Below are 22606 nucleotides of genomic sequence, written 5' to 3' on the forward strand. Positions count from 1 at the left end.
CGTTTTCTTGAACTTTCTGCCAATTTGAATTCCGACATTTTTTTCCAAATCTTTCACCCATTTTGAATTCCGTCATTTTGTTTTATCGAAATTTCCACAATTTTGAATAATTACGTCACAGTTGCAATTTTCGTTACGGCCGCCATGTTAAAAATCCGTAATTTTTATGCTAGGAAACCTAGAAAAAAAATTTATTTATAAAAATGTAATTAATCAAATTTTTATAAATATTGTTTTCAAAAACGCACCTAAATCCTCGGTTCTAACCGGAAAATGTAAAAGACGAAAAATACTTCTTCCATGGAAGCCAACTGCAGATTGACCTCCCACCACTAATGCCAAGGTTATATCGACAGCTAGTATTACGTCACATCAGCCATCTGGTTTTCGCTTTCTGGAGGCCACCATCTGGTTTTCGTCTGATAGAGTGTGCCATCACCATGTTATTTTAATTTTTACCTGCTAGAGCACAATAATTATTTTTTATTTCTGTGGCACCTGCCATTTTGATACTTGGGTGCCATCTTGGAAACACGTAATTATTTAACTAGAATTTCGGGAGGATTCCAAAATTTATTAATAAACTCCTGCAATTAATTTACTGATTAAAACGATGCATTCCTGTCCTTGGTTCAATCACTGCAAAAAAAGGTAATTTAATAAAAATTAACACAAAAGTGACATGTAAGAGAATAAAACCACAAGTTCTTTTACAAAAATTAATTTTATTACATAAATTCTACACTACTGCAAATACAAAAAAAGCAAATTACTTAAGTCTTTAAAATTTCACGATTTCTGCATCTGCTACCCACGAACTAAGTAGAGTAATTTACATATTTAGAGATGTCTTTTCAGTTTATCAGGTCGACTTTTTATCTAACTACATTTATTAAATAATTAGTTTATTAAATTTCATTAACAGGACAGTTGTATATCCCATGACGTTTGCGCTTGGAATATTTGAAAATGTTGTGACACAGATGATACAGCTTGTATCTGATGAATGGACAACCCGTCCTTTGCAAAACCACATGTGCTTTTTCAAGTTTCGTTGTGTATAAACTGACTACACCTGTTGCACTGTTATTTGATGCGCTCAGAGATTTATTATAATTGTGTTTACAAAATCAGTAGTGTACAAATGTATGTCCGGGCACTGGCGCTGGCGCGTGGTGCCAGTGCTAGTCCGCCATCGTAGATTAGTAACGTCACGGCGGCCATTTTGGAATCAAAACTTCCTCAAAATTCCTCAAAAATGACTCAAAATGACTCAAATATTCCTGTTTTGAGGAAACATTTCTCGTATTCTTTCACAAAAATTCAAAAATTAGGATTACGAATAACCTCAAAATACTTATGCCTTAAAAAGAACACAAAATCCTAAAATAGGCTTAAGCATCCTTGTCTACAGCCTCCGATAAGCCTCTTTTAGGATTATGACGTCACCGTTGCAATTTCCGTTACGTCCACCATCTTGAAATCTTTATTTATTATCCGATTTTAAAGAAAAAAATTTAAAGATTATAAAAAAATTCAATTAAGAAAAATTTAATAACTTTTTATATAAAAGACTTACTTTTACGAGTACTCGCTTCGAGCCCGACGAGTGCAAAAAAAATGATGACAGGCTCCTTCCTCCAAGGAAGCCGCTGGCAGACTGACTCCCGTTACCACTTATTTAAAAGTATATATATCGTCATGTCCACCATCTTGAAAATCCGTAAATTTTATGTTTGAAAAACGGGAAAATTTTTAAAAATCATTAAAACAAATTAAATTATCGAACTGAATAATAAAAATTTAATAAAATATAACTTAAAAATAACTGTTGCACTTATCGTTACCGTCGTCATCTTGGATTATATAAATATTGCATTTTTCGTTACGCCCGCGATCTTGGTTGAGTACGATGTCATCGTTACAATTTACGTTACGACCGTCATATTGGATCCTATTAATGTTGATTGTTTCGTTATGGCCGCCATCTTGAAAATCCACAATTTTAATGCTTAAAATTCCGAAAAAATTCAAAAAAAATATTTAAAAAATTGCCTACTTCAAATGTTTAGTTACTTAATTGTTTTCGGTTGTCGGTTCGATTCCCAGCGAGAGTAAAGCAGTAATTTATTAATATATTTTAAAAATTCCAAATAAAAATAAATAAAAAAATCTTACACCACACTCGACATTTTGAATTGTGACCACTGTATCAATTATCGTTACAGACATCATCTTGAAAATCTTTATTTATTAACCGATTTCAACGAAAAATAGTTCAAAAATTCATCAAAAAATTCACTCATTAAAGAAATGATCGATTATATTTATTCCTGTTCTTGGTTCGATCCCTGGTCGATGCAAAAAATTTAATTTTATGTAAAAAATAATTATTTCAAAAAATCATGACCAAAGTCCTAAAAGAGACTTTAAATCATATACTACCAGCCTTCAGTAAGCCCTTATGTCCACCATCTTTGAAATATTTATTTATTGACCTAGAAATTCAGGAAAAATTCCAAAATTCACCGAAGAAATCACACATTACTTTGCATATTGAATCGATACTGGGTTCGATTTATGTACGAAGCTAAAAATAAATTTAATTTAAATAGGTACCAGAAAAGTGTCAGGTTCGAGAAATAAAACACCACAAGTTCTTTTACAAACATAATATTTATTACATAATTTCTATTCTCCTACAGGATCACTTGCGAAAGCCAACAATCTTATAAACATTTAGCCCTGCATAGGCGTTAAATGACTAATTCTTAACTCCAATCAGTTTATACTAGACAGAGACCAACCAGAACCTTAACTGACATAGTCCTCCTCTTCTTGGCAGAGTTTCTTGATTCCATATTTAACAGTTTGCTTCACATCGTCAGGAACTGTAAATTACTGCATGTCTTGAATGCACACTTCTTCACTTTTTCATCAAACGGATATGGATTTCCATATATACAGTCCTACCACAAGTTATATTTCAAAGGTCCGTTTGTTGCTACATCATCAGTAAGCTGATTATGTTCTGTCTGATATCGTCAAGAAAATTACAAATGTCTTTCGACTCACTAAGTTTATTTAGATAATAGTAGTCTTTCAATGTTCCACGAAATGCAGACTGTGCCAAGTAGAAGCCATTATCATTCACTTGTAATGCACTGAACACAGTCTTAGGTTTATTTACATGTTCAGACATCATTGTAATTGGTTGCTGCACATCGGTTTTTTTGCTTGTACGCTCACGGGTCACCAATATAAACCGAGGAGTCGAAATTTCTGCAGGTAGTTCAGCAGTAGGCGCAAGGACATCACCTTTACAGTTTTCCGCATGTCGTCGCAAATTATCAATTCGAGTAAATTTATGACACTCATCAAAACGAAACTCCATGCGAGATGGATTCTTCGTACATTTACTCCTCTCATGTCTCCGTACATCATGAGCAAATGCGAACGTCATATCACAGTAGCTGCAAGGATACCGGGGTGATTGAGACGAGCCCTTCAGACCCGATCCAGATACTGACGTTGCCGCAGTTGCACCATCTCCAGGCATACTCTTATGAACATCAATGCATCGTTGTTGTATAGAAACCTTTACTTTCTGCCGAACAGCATGACCTTTGCACATATTCATGTGCGTTTTCATATTATCTTGTCTTGCAAACTGCTTGTGACATTTCTCACAGTCAATCATTTTGCGATAAAAGTTCTTAACACACTATCTCTTCTCGTGTCGTTGAGCATTGCTGTTGCTTGAGAAAATCTTGTTGCAGTAACAGCACCGATATTCGTTATTTGTTGACGAACTATCACCAATTTAAGTCTCCATCGATGACGGACCAGCATTCGCCGAGTTTTCCTGTGCAGCCAGCACTACCGGCATTAAAGTCTCTTCTGCTGGTGGTACCACGTCTGTTGAAGTCTCCTCCAATGTTGACGTCGTCGTTAACAACGGGATCTGCTCCTCCTTCGTCGCCGCCGACTTCAAGGTTCCCGTAGACGATGGTACAACCTCCATCGAGTTCGTTGTTAAAGACGGTAAAGATACCATCGAGTTCACAAGAACAGGTAATTACGCGACTTATGCACCCGAATAAACAAACTAGGTGATCCTTACACCATCGAAGTCAGTAACAAACTGAGCGACCTGCTGTCTAGGACTCACTTATATACATGCACCGGATGGAATAATACGCTAGTCAAATCAAGAACCATTTACTATAATACTAGAGTAAAAACAACATTAAAAATCGAAGGCCATTCAATGAAAAAGGCAGCACATTTTGGAAGCACTATCAACAAAAAGGCAGCACATTTGAAAGCACAATCAACAAAAGGGAAGCACATTTTGGACGCACCGTCAATCAAAAGGAAGCACATTCTACAAAACGAAAGCTCATTTAACGAAAAGGAGGTACATTCTCACGTACATTCAACTCAGTAGGATGCGATCGTCAATGATAAGTTAGGATATAATGTCTCCATTAGTCTATGAATTTATCAGTTTTTAGTTCCATAAGTCATTGGCTGCAATAGTCATAGGCTCCATTAGTCATTGACTCCAACAGCTCCAACTGCTCCAACTGCTCAAAAGCTCCATCAGCTTCAAATGTCACAACAGCTCCAAATGCTTAAAATGCTCCAACAACTCCAAATGCTCCAAAAGATTCATAGCCCATATGCTCCAACATATCCAAATGCTCCAACAGATCAAAATGCTCCAAAAGCTTCAATACTCCAACACCTCCAAATGCCCCTTACCTCCAACAGCTCCAAATGCTCCAACAGCTCCAAATGCTCCAAAGCTCCAAAGCTCCAACAGCTCTAAAGCTCGAAAGTTCCATCAGATACAAATGCTCCAACTGTCTACAGCTCCAACAATCAATGATGTCAAAAGTATTCAACTCCAAATAGTCTTAGGCTTTGTGCTATTTGACTACAAGACCAAAAGGCTACAAAGCTACGATACTACAGAACTGCATGTATACATGAGAACTTGACTACGGAGCCACATATCTACAAGGCTCCAATTGCCGCATCTGTCTACGACGGAATTTTCTCTTTTGCTCCAACTGCTCCAACAGCATTTTTAAAAGATTACAAGGCTACTTGGTTATGTAGCTACAAGTCTACGAGGCTCCGAGGCGTCATGACTACGTGACTACGAATCATGTGGTTACGAGACTATGCGATTGTAAGTCTACATGGTTACGTGATTGCGAGGCTACAAGACTACGTAACTTCCAGAACACAAGGTTACGTGATGACGAGGCTACAGGACTACAAAGCTTCCCGAACACAAGGTTACGTGATTTCAATGCTACTTGGTTACGTAGCTACAAGTCTACGAGGCTCCAAGGCATCATGACTACGAAGCATCTATAACCAAAGGTTTACAAGACTGCGAGGCTACAGGACTACGAATCTTCGAGGACGCGAGGCTACGTGGCTACGAGACTACATGACTCTAACTGACTACAATAGCACCATTCAGTGGTGGGAGTTAATTTATATTATGTAAAATAACCTCTTTAAAGTAGTGTCGATTATTGTCAACTCATGGCACCACATTTTGCTTACAGGTAAATATTATTTAGTTCTTTTATTTGGGATGCGGGATGCACACTAACGATCGCAAAAGAAGGATGGCTTCGCTAGACACCAAGGAGAAGGAAGTTCGTCTTGCATGTTAGTGCTTCACAGATGTCTCATGGTATATTATTTGACTGAGTAATGGTTGTTTATTTTTGAATTCCACCTGGTAAAAAATAATTGCAAGTGCTGATTTAGTAGCAGAAAATCTCGAATTAAATGTAACTCCAAATAAAATGTCATGACTCATTAGGTAAAAGGTCCTTCATGCAGAGAGCGGTTTCTCAGAATATACAAAAGCACTTGAAGAAACCACAGGAATAATCAGGAGCACACGGAGAAAACCATCATCATATTGACAATAATAATCAGGAGCAAATGTATTGACAAGAATAACACGAGCACACGGAGAAAATCAAAACTCTTTTCTTTGATATCATAAAATAACATAAAAAAATATTTAATAAATAAAATAAAAATAAATTAATAAAAAATTTGAAATGAAAATAAAATACAAAAAAATACATAAAATTCTGGCTTGTACTAGAACTCTATCTTGGCTCAACAATGAGAAGTTCCCAAGCTAGCAGAATCTGAGGGGGATTCACCGCCATTTTGAGTTTATTTTGCTGTGTTTCGAGATTTCCATTTAGTACACGTTTTGATTAGGAGAAGTTACGACGTTCGTTTGAGTTTCGATCGTCAGCTCTTGTCAAAATCTATCGATTACATAAGTAAAACATTAGTATAAAATATTTACAGTGAATTTATGTGGTGTTAAAATAAACAATGCTTAAAAAATTAATGATGTCGGCCTATATGCGTCAAAACCCCAAATCAAAATACAGAGATCGTGTACGGTTGAAAAGGGCTTCCCAAAAGCAATCGAATGATACCAATAAAACACCATATGACCGAGTGAAGCAGTGCCAGGAACGTAAAAGAATAAATCCGGCTGAGCGGGATCAACAACGATACCAGAAAATCTACAACTGAGGCGGTTAAAATTATGCAAATTGTTACCGGTGCCGGTAACTTTCATCATTGTTTAGTTAGTTTAGTTAGTTTTCAGGGCGGTAACAAAGTGGATGATGAAATCACTTCTATATCGACGCCAGATGTGTAGGCATTGATTGTGTACGATCGTAGATTATGAATACACATTGGGCAGCAGTTAGTACAATTCACTACGACGTTTGTCAAAACAATACATTCGGACATAAGTGTGATGTTTTTGATTGTCTATGGTTTCTACGCTCATTGAAGCAAACAAAAAAAAACACTTACTGCTGCTTAATAATACTTTCCTCGAAGAGCTAGTGACTGACTTTAAACTGTGCGGTACATGTAAGAAATCACTGGGCTCGGACAAAGTGCTCACATTGTCACGTTCGAACGGATTTTCGTATCTACCTAAGCAACATGGGTTGCCCGCATTAGATCCGATTAGTGCACGTCTAGTATCACCGCGACTGTCATTTATGCAGATACGTCGGTTGCGTTACGACGGCAGCTATGGTATCATCGGACAAGTCATTAATGTACCCGTGGATGTGGAGACAATGGTGCAACAGCTACCGCGTCAATTGGACGATGATCAAGCATTCAAAGTCAGTGGTAAAAGATTGACTACAATTCTTACTTGATAAACCATTGTATAAGCATTACAAGATTACAGTAAACTGGGATTCATTTCATGCTAACACAGTAACAAGTTGTGTGGCAGCCAACGCCACCGGTGATGATCCGATGTAGCATCTACAATGTGACAGAGGTCCACCGGAGTCTGAGGTTCTGCTTGCAAGGCAATGGAATATGCTTTGGAATGAAGAAAATTGTCTCGACATTGCTCAGGGCCAGCATTCAATACCACTGAACATTGTTTACGACGTGTATGCCGAAGTGTATAGAAAATATTACCTGTTACGTACACATATCCACATACAACAAACGGCCATATCCATGACAAAGCCACACCCCCTTTTTTTTACAGTACAGTACAAGGCCAGGAATCAATCGATTCGATCATTAAATTAATTTCAGATTTTTTGAAATGAATTTTGTAATTTTTCCTGAATTTCTAACTTAATAATTACGTATTTCCAAGATGGCAGGTGCCACAGTAATAATAACAAATTCTTGTACTCTAGTAGGTAAAAATTAAACTAACATAGTGGTAGCGCACTCTAGCAGACGAAAACAAGATGGTGGCCTCCTGCGGACGAAAACAAGATGGCGGACATAATGTCATACTAGCTGTCAATATAAATCTTGGCATTATGGGTGAGAATTCAGTTTACCGGCAGCTTCCATGGACGAAGGATCAGTCTTAATTTTTTTTTGCACTCGCAAGGTTTCTTAAAGTAAAATTATATATTTTTATACTTGATTAATTATTTTTTAATAAATTCTAATATTTTCTCTTTGAAAGCTGATAATAATGATTCATTTTTAAGATAAACGGCCTAGCAAAAAGCGCAACGATTTAGAATCGAAGTTGGTGTCCGTAACGAAATGCGCAACGATTTCGATATACACAACCAAGATCAAGATGGTGGGTGTAACGAAATATGCAACGTTTCTGGAATCCAAGATGGTGACCGTAACAAAATGTAATCGGTGTTTTTAAATATTTTTTTTTAAAAATTGATTCATTAAATTTTCATAAATTATTATTTTTTCATATTTTCTGGTATAATAATTATAGATTTTCAAGATAGCGGACATGACGTCATACAGCTGTTGATCTATACCTTTGCATTATTTTTTGGAGGTCAGTCTGCTGGTGGCTTCCATGGAGGAAGGATCAGTGGCAATTTTTATTTCCCCCCCCCCCCCCCTCACCGTGTTTGAACCGAGGACTTCATGATGATGGTGGGTTTTTTTAATACTATTTTATTAAAATTTGATTAACAAAATTTTTTTTTATAAATTTTTATTTTTATTTTTTTTATATTATAAATATTACAGATTTTCAAGAGGGTGGACGTAACGAAAATTGCCAAGGTAACATCATGATTCAAAATGGCGGAAAGTTCTAGAAAAAAAATGGCGGGATTCTAGATGGCGGAAAGTTCTAAAAAAATGGTGGAATTCAAAATGGCGTATAGTAAATGCCGCCGGAGTCAAGGTCAATGTCAAAGTTCAAGGTCATCCAAGATGGTTGCCGTGACGTCAGAGCAGTAGGTTATTGACCGGCGCCAAGCACCACATCCTACAGCTTTGGCTCGGATGCCCCTTTATATTCTACTGAAATGTGCTGCCGTGAGCGATATGTTTCATGTGTCTGTGTGAACTGTCTAGCATGCGGGTGCTCAGTGTGTGTGGGTTGTTCATCCTCGCGTTGATGCACATGACTGTGCTGCAGCTTGTCCGGGGTGCCTGTGCCCAGCAACGAGGAGAACCACGTGGTGCCGCAGCTGCACGTGCGCGAGTTCGCCATCCTCACCTTCACACCGCGCCTCTTCTTCCTGGTGCTGCTGCCGCCGTGAGTAGCGTCTGAACTGCGCTGCGTAACCCGTGCGTCACTTGGCTGAGTTGTGCTCTGCTCGGCCTAGTGATATTGCAAGAGGCTAGAGGATGTGAAGCTGAGCGACTAATGAATATGCCTGCAGCGTGAAACAGGAGTAAAACAAAAACAAATTTTAGTTCACGGTTATGTATCCCGTATCATATTTCCTCATTTGAAGGCAAGTATTCGGACTGCTAACCCACCAACTTATAGTTTAGTTACGATCTTCTAAAAACGACTTTTCGTGGGAGTTTTAGTACTTAAGCAAAGATATTACCTATTATTTAGGTTTATGATCTCTCGAAGAAAAACATATGGGACAAATTTTCGTGAGAATATTAATGCTTTTGGCACATATTAACTTTCCTAACTTTAACTTCAACAATACCAACACGAAAAAATATAATAAAAAGGTAAGCGAGTCTTTCTGTACTTGCCAGAGAAGTGTAAAATCTAACCTCGGAAACGAGCAAATTCATGTGTTCTCATGCTGCAAAACACTTATATTGCGAAACTCGGACACGAAATTTAACGTAGAATTATTTAAATAATGGCGAGCGTGATAAATAAACGCAAATTTTGTATTCAACTACATTTCTTGACGCGAATAACACGTAGTTCTGGCACTGGCCGTAGAATTCGCTGCCGCAGAAGCTACGTCGACTATTAAATTATTTAAATACCAGATTTAAATTCTAAACTTTTAAAATGAAACCTCTCCGATAAAAGCAAAATAAATATTTCGAAAAATACTAAACCCCAGCTTTGTACTTGATTTTCGACAAGTAATTTTATTAAAATACGGATCATCTTATTAAAATTAACTAAACAATTAATACTATTAAGTTTCCTTTTGGCTTTGTAAACTTTGATTGACGCCATTCCCCACATATGGCAGCACCGTTGTTACACATTTCCGTTCCATGCGACTTCTTTTTCATTCACGAAATTACTCCTGCCAAATACCGCATCCCGAAAGATGAGATGTTACACACGAATAATGTGAAAACGCGCGGTTTATCCGGGCGTGTGAATGCAAGCGACGAAGTCGGGCTGCCTGTGCGCGGGCGAGTCCTGGCCAATCCCGGGCCGTGTCGCCGTCAGCAGCTCTCTGATGGCTGCATGCCAACACCAGCCTGGCGGATACCTTAGCTAAGCGATCCACTAAAAGTGCATCGTAGTGGATGCGGACTTCTTTGCGACACTCGCATCCACTGATGCATTCCTACATCCATTAACTTCGTAATCATATTTTATTTTATTTTATTTGTATATTATGTTACTTCAGTTTTGTTATTTAAGATTAGTTTAAAACTTTATAAGCGTAAGTGATAACTCAAATAGAGACAAATGAAAACGTTAATAGTAGTTACAGAAAGGCGAACTTAAAAGTTTAGGGGTATTAAAGGTTCATTATAAGTATTTTTTATATTTTGAGATTAATATCAAAACTTTAATTTTTATCGCTAACATTTATAACATCCATGCAGCATTAAAAATTAAAAATTGATCTTTGTTATTTACGTGTTGATAAATATTCGTAGACAGCGCAAATAAAAATTGCTATGTGCGCTTTTGGTTTTCTTCGCCTACTAACCAAATATATGATAGTGTAACAAACTGTTACAATGTAAAAGACAAATTATCAGACTTCGATAAAATTATGTTAATTTTACACTAACTATCAATTCTACTACCATTCGAATCTGTGATAGATCTGATCAACTGCTTTAATAATTGATATCAGTAGGGAGAGCGTGCCGACTCTGGAACATAGACGAGGGGGGAGCGGGGTAATCCGGGGATTATCCCATTTTTTATGATTTTTTACTCATTTTTTATGGTTTTTTATGCATTTTTTATGGTTTTTTCTGTGCAAATCTAGTTTTTTATGCGCTAATCCAGAGGCTAATCCAGTGGCTAATCTGCAAATCCGCAAATCCGCAAATCCGCAAATCCGCAAATCGCAAATTCGCAAATCCGCCATTTTGTATTTCTAGAAATTTCCACCAACTTCGAATCGTGACGTCATGATTCTGTGTCGTCTGCTGGAGGCCGCCATCTTGATTTCTTCTGGCCGCCATCTTGTTTCGTCTGCTGGAGGCCGCCATCTTGATTTTTCCTGGCCGCCATCTTGTTTCGTCTGCTGGAGGCCGCCATCTTGTGTGACGTCATATAGTTCTGTTGGTCGCCACCAGGTAGCAGCAGGTATTATTTTTCCTTTAACTAAAATATTTTCAGTGCCGAGGCTGTGATTTGATCCATGGGACGTGAAAACAATGATGATGTCGAAGTTAGAAAGCAGAGACGCTAACCACAGGACCACGAGACCAGTTGGGGTATAGTGGAATAAATAATCTATATATGCTACGTACTGATGTCAAGTTTATGATAAAAGGGGGGGGGAGGGTATGAGGGTATTTTTTCCTTCCTTAATGCATACCGAAGGCGCCACATTTGAAATTAAAATCATTATACAGCCGCCATCTTTAATTCCAGCACAGACTACCAGATGGCGCCAAAATCAAAAATTACTTGCCAGAGGCGCCGCCATCTTGATTCTCAAGTTGGCTACCAGAGTGTGCCACCGTCGCCATCTTTTAGTTCATATTATCGATACCAGATGACGCCACCGTCGCCATCTTTATTTCATATTTCAGCTGCCAGGGCGCAGCACCATTCGATAGGTCGAATGCTAATCGATATATTTAGTAACAAGTGTTGCTACCAGAGGGCGCGATATTTAAATTTAAAAAATATTACAACCTTTAAACAATTCTCCGCCATCTTGGATTCAACAGCCCCACCATCTTGGAAGCACATGATACACCCAAGGACTCGTTCCAATACATGCACAGAGTGCACCGAAAAGATTGTTCCCTTACATGCACAGAGTGCACCATATTGAATGATCATGATATGTGTTCCTTTATATGCATCAGAAGCAGACATAAGAAATTTTTTCTTATAGGCATACTTTAGTGTTAGCTTTCCTGTAATGCATTTAATAATAGTGTAAGCTCATTATTATTATTTAGTGATAGTGAATTTATAACTATGATGTGTAGTCTCATTCTCTTCGGCTCGACGTGGCGGAAGATTCTCTGGAGTGTAAGCTGAAAAAAAAAACTTGTGTTTGAATTTATAGTGGTATGCTGCTTTCCACATCAACTTAGAGAATATGTCTCAGGAGGTACAGCATTAGATGCGTTAACTCCTTTTTTTTATACATGGTGAGTTTCCCCGAGAGGCCTATTTTCCATGTTTAACAAGGGCGCAAGCATTATGCTTCACCATCACTCTCTCCGAAGCCGCTGTCCACTCCATCATCTGGCTCCACTTGCTCTTGAGCCTCCATTACAGCTTCAAGGCATGCTATAATACCGTTGTAAAGGTATGTTAGAAACTCGTATTCCTCTGGAAATGCAGCGAACAAATTGATCGCGGAGACCTCTAGATGGTGTACTATCGCATCTATATTCATGCCGATGCAAGCATGAAGCGCATATTCAATGCAATCGCGAATTTCCTCAAAAGCAGCCATGTTCATTATGGAATTGTCAGAGACAGAATGAAGACTATAGTTTCCCGGGTCTTGACGGAAAGATGGCATTCAACAAAGTTTAACCACATTAGCATTTAAAATCAGGATAGACTGAAATTTACTTTAAATTATTAAACAGACTAGCATTTAAAGAAAACTATCAGATTCACTATCTGAACCGTGTAAATAAGATGAGTGCAATCTCTACATGTTAAACATACCGATGGTTTTATCTCCACATGCGCAGTACAGTAGTGCATGAGTTCTGTCCAACATTCTTAATGTTTTATGGGTGAAGTGGGAGGCAATGAATCGAAGTTGGTTGCCATCTACCCAGTTGGCCACTCCGAGCGGAGGAGGAGTTTGGAGCGCTGTTGTTTTCCTACAACTCGACTCGGAGCAGCAATGCTTATTGAGCGTACCAAGGTATGAGGATAGTACAAAAAAAAATAAACTAGAAAATTATAAAAAAAAAAGTTAGAATCTCTTATTATGTGGGGAACTTAGGTTCAGGGATCTAGACGGTAATGTCCCCATGGAAGCGTGCTAATTCCATCATCGGAAATGCTCCGCTTGTCGTCACCTGATGACAACGCCACCTTAGTCACGCGTTCAGTACAAACAATGTGATTTCGTGAACGAAAATGATATTGAGTCCCCCAAACCCGTGAATTTGTTTGCAAGCAATCCAGATATTGCTCAAAAAGTAGCGAGCTGAGTACACTGGCCTTCACACCCTTGGCTTTAAGCGTAAAAGCACCATCGTCCATCTTGTATGCATAAAGTTTGGGGCGAAGACCAACATACTCAGTAATGATGCGTCCAGCGGCTTCATCCTTCATGACACCAGTCATGCCGTGGTTGACTGATGGAAACCTTTGAGCATTATCTGGAGCATAATTCGAAGTGTCGAATCGAGAAGCCAAATCGGGGAGAATCGAAGAATACACATCGCGACACTCGATGTGGTACAGAAGAGAATCGGTATCTGAGTAAAGCAGGTGCAGAGATGGAAAGGGAAACTTAACCTGCATATAGTTATAGTGGAAATCATAGAGATGCAATTTGGATAAATCTAAGATGGCCACACCAGTGTAAAGGGGTTTGTTGAAGGTTACCGAACCTTTGGCTAACTCAATGAGGACCAGATTCTCATCGACGATCCGCCTTGCCTTAAATGGCGGACGACCTATCAACTCTGCCGCAGCATATATGGTATCGTACCGCGAAACCACACGTATGTCACGCTCTCTATGCGGCGACTGCAAAGATTTGCCAAAAACGGAATTAATCATTAATTTATAGAAGGATTTCTCAAAGGGGTTCGCTGCCTGAGCACGGCAATTCAGATTATACCGTACGTACGACGCCATCCAGGATTTTTGTTCAAAGCGCAAAACACGATGAACATTGTCAAGAACGGCCCCGTATGTAAGGTAGTGCTGCAGTGTTTTTGCATGTTAAACATAGTTCTTTCGCGGTTCAAGTGTCAATAAGAGCTTTGACATATTGCCGTTCACCGGTACGCCATTCACGGGTGCAAGCGGCAGGTCTGATAGCCGGCCATGACATTCACGCGGAAAGGATAGATCCACCTCTATAAAACATGAGCAGTCACCATCGGTGACCATGGTGCTAAAGTTCCAGTTTGCATATTCGAGTTCCTGCACCCACTGGAAGTTGCCCACCGGAAGCTTACCAAGCATCGTATGACCATAGAGAGAATTTACATCGAAATAAAAGATGTAGGAAGACGGCAGGCTGGAGTCATAATCGCTCATGTAAACATTGTTAGCCTTCGCATAGCGCCGACTAACGTTGGTGATCCCACCCCGAACAGCATTCTCCAAGAAAAGATAGATATCTGGATCGGTGACTAATTCCAGACACACCTCAGACTTGCTCAACAAACCGTCCCACGCAAGTGATGGGGCCGTAATGTAGTGCGTCGGATCTAAGCCATAGGACTGGCAACAAACTGAACGGAAATTCTCGAACACGTCAGCCAACAAACACGTATCCACCTTCAAATACTGCAACGCGTAATCGTTCAAAGTCTTACAGCGGAAAACATTCCACGCAGATCTAGCGTGAGCATAGTCCCCGTCACTCACGTCAGTCCCACTAAGAGCATTATGAAATGCTTCCCTAGGGGGTAGTGAGGTCGTCTGCAGTTCTGCCATACTAGTGACGAAATCGTATGGGAACACCCCTTTCCTACGAGCTAGATCAAACTGTGCGTCTTCTGGAAACTGGACACGAGTGAGGCTCAGCTGAGCAGGCGAGAGATTACCTGCCAGAGTATCCAGAGATGAAGTTAGGAAGTTAAGGGAGTCAATGAATCTTAAACGCACTGTTCGAGTACCTCCTCTCGCATCATTACCGGTAATCAGTATGTACTTTGTTATGCTCTTGTTACTTTCAAGAGACGTGCCTATAACCCTGACCTTCCCGGGGTTCTCCAAAATGGAGGAACCGTCAGGTTGTGCAATATGACGTGAGACTAATGGTCTCATCAAAAAGTGGGCGTCATAATTCTGAAGGTTGTGGAAAATAGCCACCAGTTGGTTCTTCTGCAGTCTAAATGCAAGATTACAATTAGAATGCGCATAGCCACGAATCTCACCGGTCAGGTGGTCATGGTCCAACACTGACTTGTCACCTAGTGTCTTATTACATATATGGCAATGTGTCTGACTCGCCAACCGCGCAGCAACAGCAGGAGTCTGGGTTTTCATGGGAACGGTCTTAGCATAAATCGCGCACACCCACTTAGTCATATCAATCAAGGTAGAGACCATGTCGGCAACACAATTCTCCCCTTCAAAGTGCGCATGTCTGGTAAGCGAAGCATCGTACGAACAAACTAATAAAATGCTACATGCATAAGGCACGTGCTCGTTCACCGTCGTGGTGCTGGAGGCATCGGCCTCCGGTAAACAGGTGGACATCGGTTTCAAGTAGGTCTCTGTATCGCAATAAGCGACAAAGCCCATACGTTCCTTCTTGGATACATTTGTGAACTCGAGCCATTTGGTCTCCTCAGTCGGGAATACTGACCGAACGGCCGTGTGTTGGCTGCACAAATCAGTGTGGGAGTTCAACTTGTCCGCAGTATGGAAATACTGAAGACAGCGGTCGCAAACCCACTTTGTATGTTGATCACGCGAGAGTTGAGAAGAAAGCAAGCGGGACAAATTCTTAATAGTCACGAAATGGAGATGAGCGGGAGCACCAGACGCACGAATAGCCAAAATATTCACATGGCGATCACATCGCATAGAGGTAATGCAAATCGGCTGGATACTTGCATCAGTGGGTTTGTTAAAATCCTCGTCAATAATCGTTCCCTGATCACTCACGCAAGAATAAATGTTCACGGAAATATTATTGAGACTCTCAAAGATCTTAACCTGATGTAGTGTCATGGGGAACGTCATACCGGTCGTATCAAAAACCTCGAGAGGATTAGGATACGATCCAGTACGAGTAACCATCCCCGCGGCCGGCGTCACACCTGCCATAACGGCATACAGAAAGCACATCTCACGGTCAGTCTCGATGTTTACACAAGCTTTGTGGTTAGACAAAAATGCAGGCAACTTTGTATGCGCGGCCCCCACTGTGAATGGTCGGTATGCAGAGACATGTATGTCGAGATGTTTTACATGACTCAACATCCATCCAGACCCGCGCAAAGCAAACTCACTTACATGCTCCATAAGCACAGAAACTAATGTGAAACTGAAAATTTCTGCTAGGTCCTCACTTAACAAAACAGGGATACTTTTGGAGGCGAAGTGGAAGCTATCACTGATGGGCCCCTGCACAGGATCCTCCTTAATAAATACCGCGGCCAATGTAAGATGAATTTTGAATGGGCGGAGAACGCCACCCACTACGTCCAGAAAGGGTTCCCTGCACCTGGAGAGAAATCTATTAATGTTGGGGTCGGGCTGGGGAATATCGTTCGCGATTCTGGAATCAACAAGTCGACCCTGGAATGCGGAATCTAAAGTGACGGGCTTCAGGCTAGGCAAACGGGGAGGTGGCGTGTCTTCGATCTCTAGGTTGGATGAATCATCAGCCGACGATAAAATCACTGACTCAAATGATGATGAAGATGAAATCAATGAATCAATAGATGATTCATCGACCTTAGACATCGAAGGCTCGCTTTCCTCAAATCTAGCACGCTTATTAGAGTATGGAGAAGACATTTTTATAAAAGGAATTTAAAAAAATAAAGAAGGATACGCTCAACAAGTTAGAACCTGAAAAATAAATAAAAGATGCTTGCTCTAATATACTGAAACCAACAGCTGTATCATCACTTATTATTTTCCATAATATGTGTAAAAATTTGTATTGAAAAAATAAGTGTAAATATGAAATAATTGTATGTCATGAGAAAACTTCTTGTAATATTTATTTGTGAAGTATTTCAAGTTGTAAATAATGTAGAAATATAAAATGTTTAAGACATGTAAACAATGTGCAAGAAATTAATTATATGTCGGTATATTCTGAGAATGTAGAGAATTATTATTTACATGGAACATACTGTATTGAAAACAAATGTATATCAACTTCATATCACGCTTAATATTGTTTAAAGTTTGACAAAATTTATTTAACTGTTTGCAAGCAAAGAACGAGCTCTGAATGGTTGTTTTTTTATAAATCGCGCATAGCGTTCAGTAACAGAATGAAAGATGTATTAAAGAAATATTAAATACACGAATCCCGTTGTAAAATAATTATGAAAACAAGTTGATTCTCAATCATTAATAAATAAGCGAAAACAGGAATAATATTCAAAGTGATATAATCGCAACAAAAAAAATAGAGTTTAGTAATTTTTCCATGATAATACACAATTTAAGTAATATAAATACATGGATTTAGTTATTGCTTAATTCGACCGTTTTAACGTTATTATTTATTTAAAATAGTGGACATATTGTTAAATAAGAACTGTAAACACAGTGCGCGAACGTGTTTTAACGAAACGAATGTACTCCATCTCGTGTTGTCAGTCAGAACTGACAGGACACATACCTTATCTGGAGAAGAACGTCTCTCTGCGGAAGAGGTATCGAGGGCTGGCGAGGGCTGGCTGCGATCAAATGACGTTTCCGACCTCTGAGGCAGGTGTATATATATATATAAATCTGCGTCGGGCGATGACCTGAATTCTCGCGGAATCGCCTACTCTGTGTGTCGGCTTTAGATGACAGTTATAAACTGAAAATTATTAATTTAAGAAAGTTGAGTAGATTATATTTGGTAAAATCATTTAATAATATGGTGATCATGGAAAAATAGTTAAACTATATGTTTTTTTGTTTTAGAAAGTAGATTTTCTACCATTCACTTTTTTCAGAATTAAAATTTAATTAATTTTTTTTATTATAGCTTACTGAAAACATATTTCTGCAATCGTTGTAATGCATTACAACGATTGCAGAAACTGTCAACCAAGTCTGTGACAGCATATAGACACCTCTTAGGTGCGACGACAGTTGTCTGGAAAAACAAATTCCTTTCTCTGAAAATAGAGAGCTTCATCCACGGGCTCGCGCACGTCAACCCGCTGGTCGGCCCAGGAAGGCAGGACGTTTCAATGCTAGCTTTTATTTTATATCAGAGGAATACTTAAATCATAACAATAAATCAGAGGTTACACATTAGTTTTATTGTAGTCAACATACATTTCGTGAACGTGCGGGCGCAGAGACTGATGGATAATTTGAATACATTTTTTTTTTAATTATACTAAACCAGAAAATTATATAATTAAAAAGAGCATTAATAAAAAATACAGTAACCTACACGTTCTTTACTTAAGTTACAAACAGTTTCGGTAATAAAATATGCATTATGCTTTTAACAATTTATTTTAAAACTTTATGCAAAACTGAAATATTACAAGAAAATCACACATAATGTTTGCATACAAACCTGAACATTTACATACAAAGAATATTAAAGTGACGATAAAAAAGTTTTGAATGCTAACTTGAACATTTCCTTACACACAAAGAATATTATATTTACGTATTCAGCTGAAACATTTACATACACAAAGTGACAAAAATTCAATTATACTTTGCTTAAAACCTTCGACACATCACGTGGGGTCTTTCTGGACCCCACGAAAATGTTTCACTTCGTAGCATTCATATGTTTAGCCTGTGACTTATGTTATTTTAGGACATTTCTTTAAAATGTGTTTTAGGTGCTTTGTTCAAATTCTGGAAATGTTTGGTTTCAAAATATCTGTGTAATAAATATTTTAACTTTAAGTCTCTTTCACAGTGCACTTGGGGTCTTTTGTACCCCCACTCAAAGATAACTTATATCTAATGTATAAAATTAATTTTCAAAAAATTTATCTTTATATTATTGCTTGAGACAACGGAGCTAGAAATAACTCTACTGGCAGTTCCTAAATGAGTAAACAGATAGCGCTAATGGTATCCTCTTGGCGCATCAGCTATCGCAACTGCTCGGCAGTTGTATTTGTACCCATGAGTTTTGTTGCGTGGAGTGATTGTGTTACTAGTTTTGAACTATCATTATTTAGCGTTATATTTTACAAGTTGTGGAGACGTGATTATAAAATTGCATATTCTTTAGGAACAATATATTCCACGAAACATGAATCGTAAAAGAAGAATATAGAAAAACATAAAATATGGATGAAGAAATTATGTAAGTAGCAGTACAATTTTAGTGCGCATTTTATCATTCAAAATGATGGCCTAGGCTGCTTATATATTTTTTATTTTACGAGCAAAAGTTTACTAGTGCTTTCAATACATTTTATCAATAGGATGTGTTCGCTTTGGGCATCTTTGTCGTCGTGCCCTATAAAAGTTCAAAGCAGATGTAACAAAGTGAGCTTGTTTTGACTCATAGAGAAAGCGTCCATTTACACTCTACAATGTTTTTTTCAAGTGCCATTTGCTTTTCTCGGGCGGTGGATCGTTTTTGATGTTCTACGGTTTGAAACATTTCATACCTTTTTTGTATAGCCTACTAATTTTCACAGGCATGGGAAGTTCATAAAAAATCGTATTCTCTAGCTACATTGTGTTCAGTAATTTTTTTACAATAATAACGTTCAAACACTTCACTATTTACAATATCTGATGCAAACTCTGGAGGTTGTGTGTTTGCTCTCGGTCGTGTGCATTATAGTGGTTTTTGCAACTATCATTCCAGAAAATAGTTGAAGTTCCTCAATGTCCATATTTCCAATTCCATGCCCATAAATTTGTTGTTCTTTTATAACGCCAATGCTGTTTCTAGGAAAAATTCAAAATATAAATAAATTATTTTATATTATATATATATATATATATATATATATATATATTACACTTATATTGTACAGCATAAAAATAGCAATAAACAGACCAATAAAAATGTCCATCCCTGCATTCGAGTATTAGTAATAAATACAAGAAACTTGTTTTGGTATATTATACAATGCCACTTATTCCTTCCTTGCAAAAACTAAGATACTGTATTTTGTTCACAGTAACTATCTACAGTGGGCATCCGCTCACCTTGAAAATAAGGGTAAATGTTTTTGTTTATTTCAGAATTGAAGGCAAACGCCACTCCAGTGAAGAAGGAAGAAGTATATTACTAAAGATGTTGCAAGAGATAAGTGACAGTGAAAATATTTCAAGTTCAAGTGACAGTAATCCAACAACTGAAAATGAAAGTGATGCACTTGAAGATGAAGATTATCAAGATGATGCTTTACAAATATCAGATGATGACTCGGAAATAGAAAGTAACTTGTCTGGCCAGTATTACATAGCTAAAAATGGAATGAAATGGTTTAGGGATCCACCAACACAAAGGCAAACGTTGAAGCACAATATAGTTCGTGATAAACCTGGAGTGAAGTGTAATCGCCCGGGTTCAGTAAAAGAAGCATTTGGGACATTTGTGACACCAGAAATGGTCAGTACTATTGTAAGGGAAACTAATAGAGAAGCGGAACGAGTTATGAATGATTGTAATATATCAGATGCGAACACTGAACATAAAATATGGAAAGATACAAACGAAATGGAAATTGAGGCTTACATTGGACTATTGTTGTGTGCTGGTGTGTATCGTGCTAACAGAGAAGAGCTCAGTGAGCTATGGAATGAGGAACATGGCAGGCCAATATTCCGAGCTACTATGCCCTTGAAAAGATTCAAAGAGATAACAAAGATGATTCGTTTTGATAATAAGGCAACACGTGTGGCACGCCAACAGGAAGATAAACTTGCAGCTTTGCGTGAAATATGGGATACATTTGTACAGAAACTTTCAGAGTCATATGTACCTGGTTTTGACATGACAGTTGATGAACAGTTAGTTGGGTTTAGAGGAAAATGTCCTTTCCGTCAGTACATGAAGAGCAAACCAGCAAAATATGGCGTCAAAATTTGGTGGTTATGTGACTCTGATACATCTTTTCCGCTAAATGGCCAAATATATCTGGGCAAGCCCACACACGGTACGAGAGACCAAAACCAAGGCTCTAGGGTTGTCAATGAACTAGTCAGAAAATGGAAAAACAAAGGACGAAACATTGTTGCTGACAATTTTTTTACTAGTATTCCTTTGGTTCAACAGTTATTGAAAGAGAACACAACATTCGTGGGGACACTGCGTAAAAATAAGGTGGAAATTCCTAAGGAAATGTTGCCTCATAAATGTAGAGAAATCCATTCATCTGTATTTGGTTTTGCTGGTAATCTAACTATGGTGTCATATGTGCCTAAAAAATCCAGTTCAGTTATACTTATTTCGTCAATGCACCATTCCACAACTGTACAAGGAACTGAACAGAAGCCGGAGATAATAATGCACTACAATTCAAAGAAAGGAGGTGTAGATACACTGGACAAAATGGTGGCTACTTATAGTTGCAAACGTAACACAAGGCGCTGGCCACTTTTGTTATTTTATAATCTCCTGGATGTTGCTGGTATTGCATCACTTATCGTTTGGGTATTTTATAACCCTGAAGATTTTGGAAATGTAAAACACAAAAGGCGTCATTTTTTGTTACAACTGGGACGCCAGCGTGTTCATCCATACATAGAAAAAAGGCTGCAGAATGGTAAATGCATTCAGAAGGGTGTGAAAAGTGGCCTTCTTGCACTTGGCTACAAAAAGCAAACATCAAGTGAATATATTCCTACAAGTAACAAGAGAAAACGATGTCACTTGTGTCCAAGAACCAAAGATAAAAAAATTAAATCTGTGTGCAACTCCTGTGGATACAATGTATGCAGCTCACATAGTGAAAACTTTGTCAAGTGTTCTAGCTGCGCTGCAGAGAGTGATTGAAAATTATATTGTGAATATAAAAATCGTTTTGTATGTCTGCAAATTAGACATACTATATAATTCAAGAACAACAACATTGTGTGTTATAATGACATAAATATGTTATTTTGACAGGGACATTTCAAATGATTGAGAAATATGACTAAAAATGTAAAAATCATTAAAACTTTCTGTGGTTGTCCACATTCTTCCAAAGTGAAACATCTAAAATGTCGTAAAATATTATGAGTACAAATATGTAAATCACTACATGGCGTATTACATATATAAAATCTCAAATATTATTGGGGTCCTAAAAGACCCCATGTGCCCTAAAATGTTGTTGTAACGTGTAATTAGAACACTGGGTAGTGTAACATTAAAATAGATAATAAATACATGGCAATTTGTAACATTACAAGATATGTGCAACTTATATACATTTACCCACATTTTAAGTTGGGGTCTCAAAAGGCCCCAAGTGCACAGATATGTAACAAAACTAAGGTGATTTGTCGAAGGTTAATAATTCTAGAAGTAATGAGCGCACTGCTACCCGGGCCATCTCGTCAGTTCTTTGTACGGAAGCACTAGACTCTGTTTGA

The 22606-nt window shown here is 38.2% G+C and overlaps 1 protein-coding gene across 2 annotated transcripts in view; it reads left to right on the top strand.

The window, feature by feature from the left end:
• LOC134527345 (sodium/hydrogen exchanger 2-like) overlaps positions 1-22606 on the top strand; it is a 430632-nt gene that overhangs the window by 129835 nt on the left and 278191 nt on the right. For both annotated transcript variants that reach the window (XM_063359946.1, XM_063359947.1), the window contains exon 5: positions 8966-9085. In XM_063359946.1, the coding sequence (XP_063216016.1) occupies positions 8966-9085 (120 nt within the window). The remainder of the gene's footprint in view (positions 1-8965; positions 9086-22606) is intronic.

This window comes from Bacillus rossius, chromosome 1 (assembly GCF_032445375.1).
Source record: "Bacillus rossius redtenbacheri isolate Brsri chromosome 1, Brsri_v3, whole genome shotgun sequence".
Classification (NCBI taxonomy): Eukaryota; Metazoa; Arthropoda; class Insecta; order Phasmatodea; family Bacillidae; genus Bacillus; species Bacillus rossius.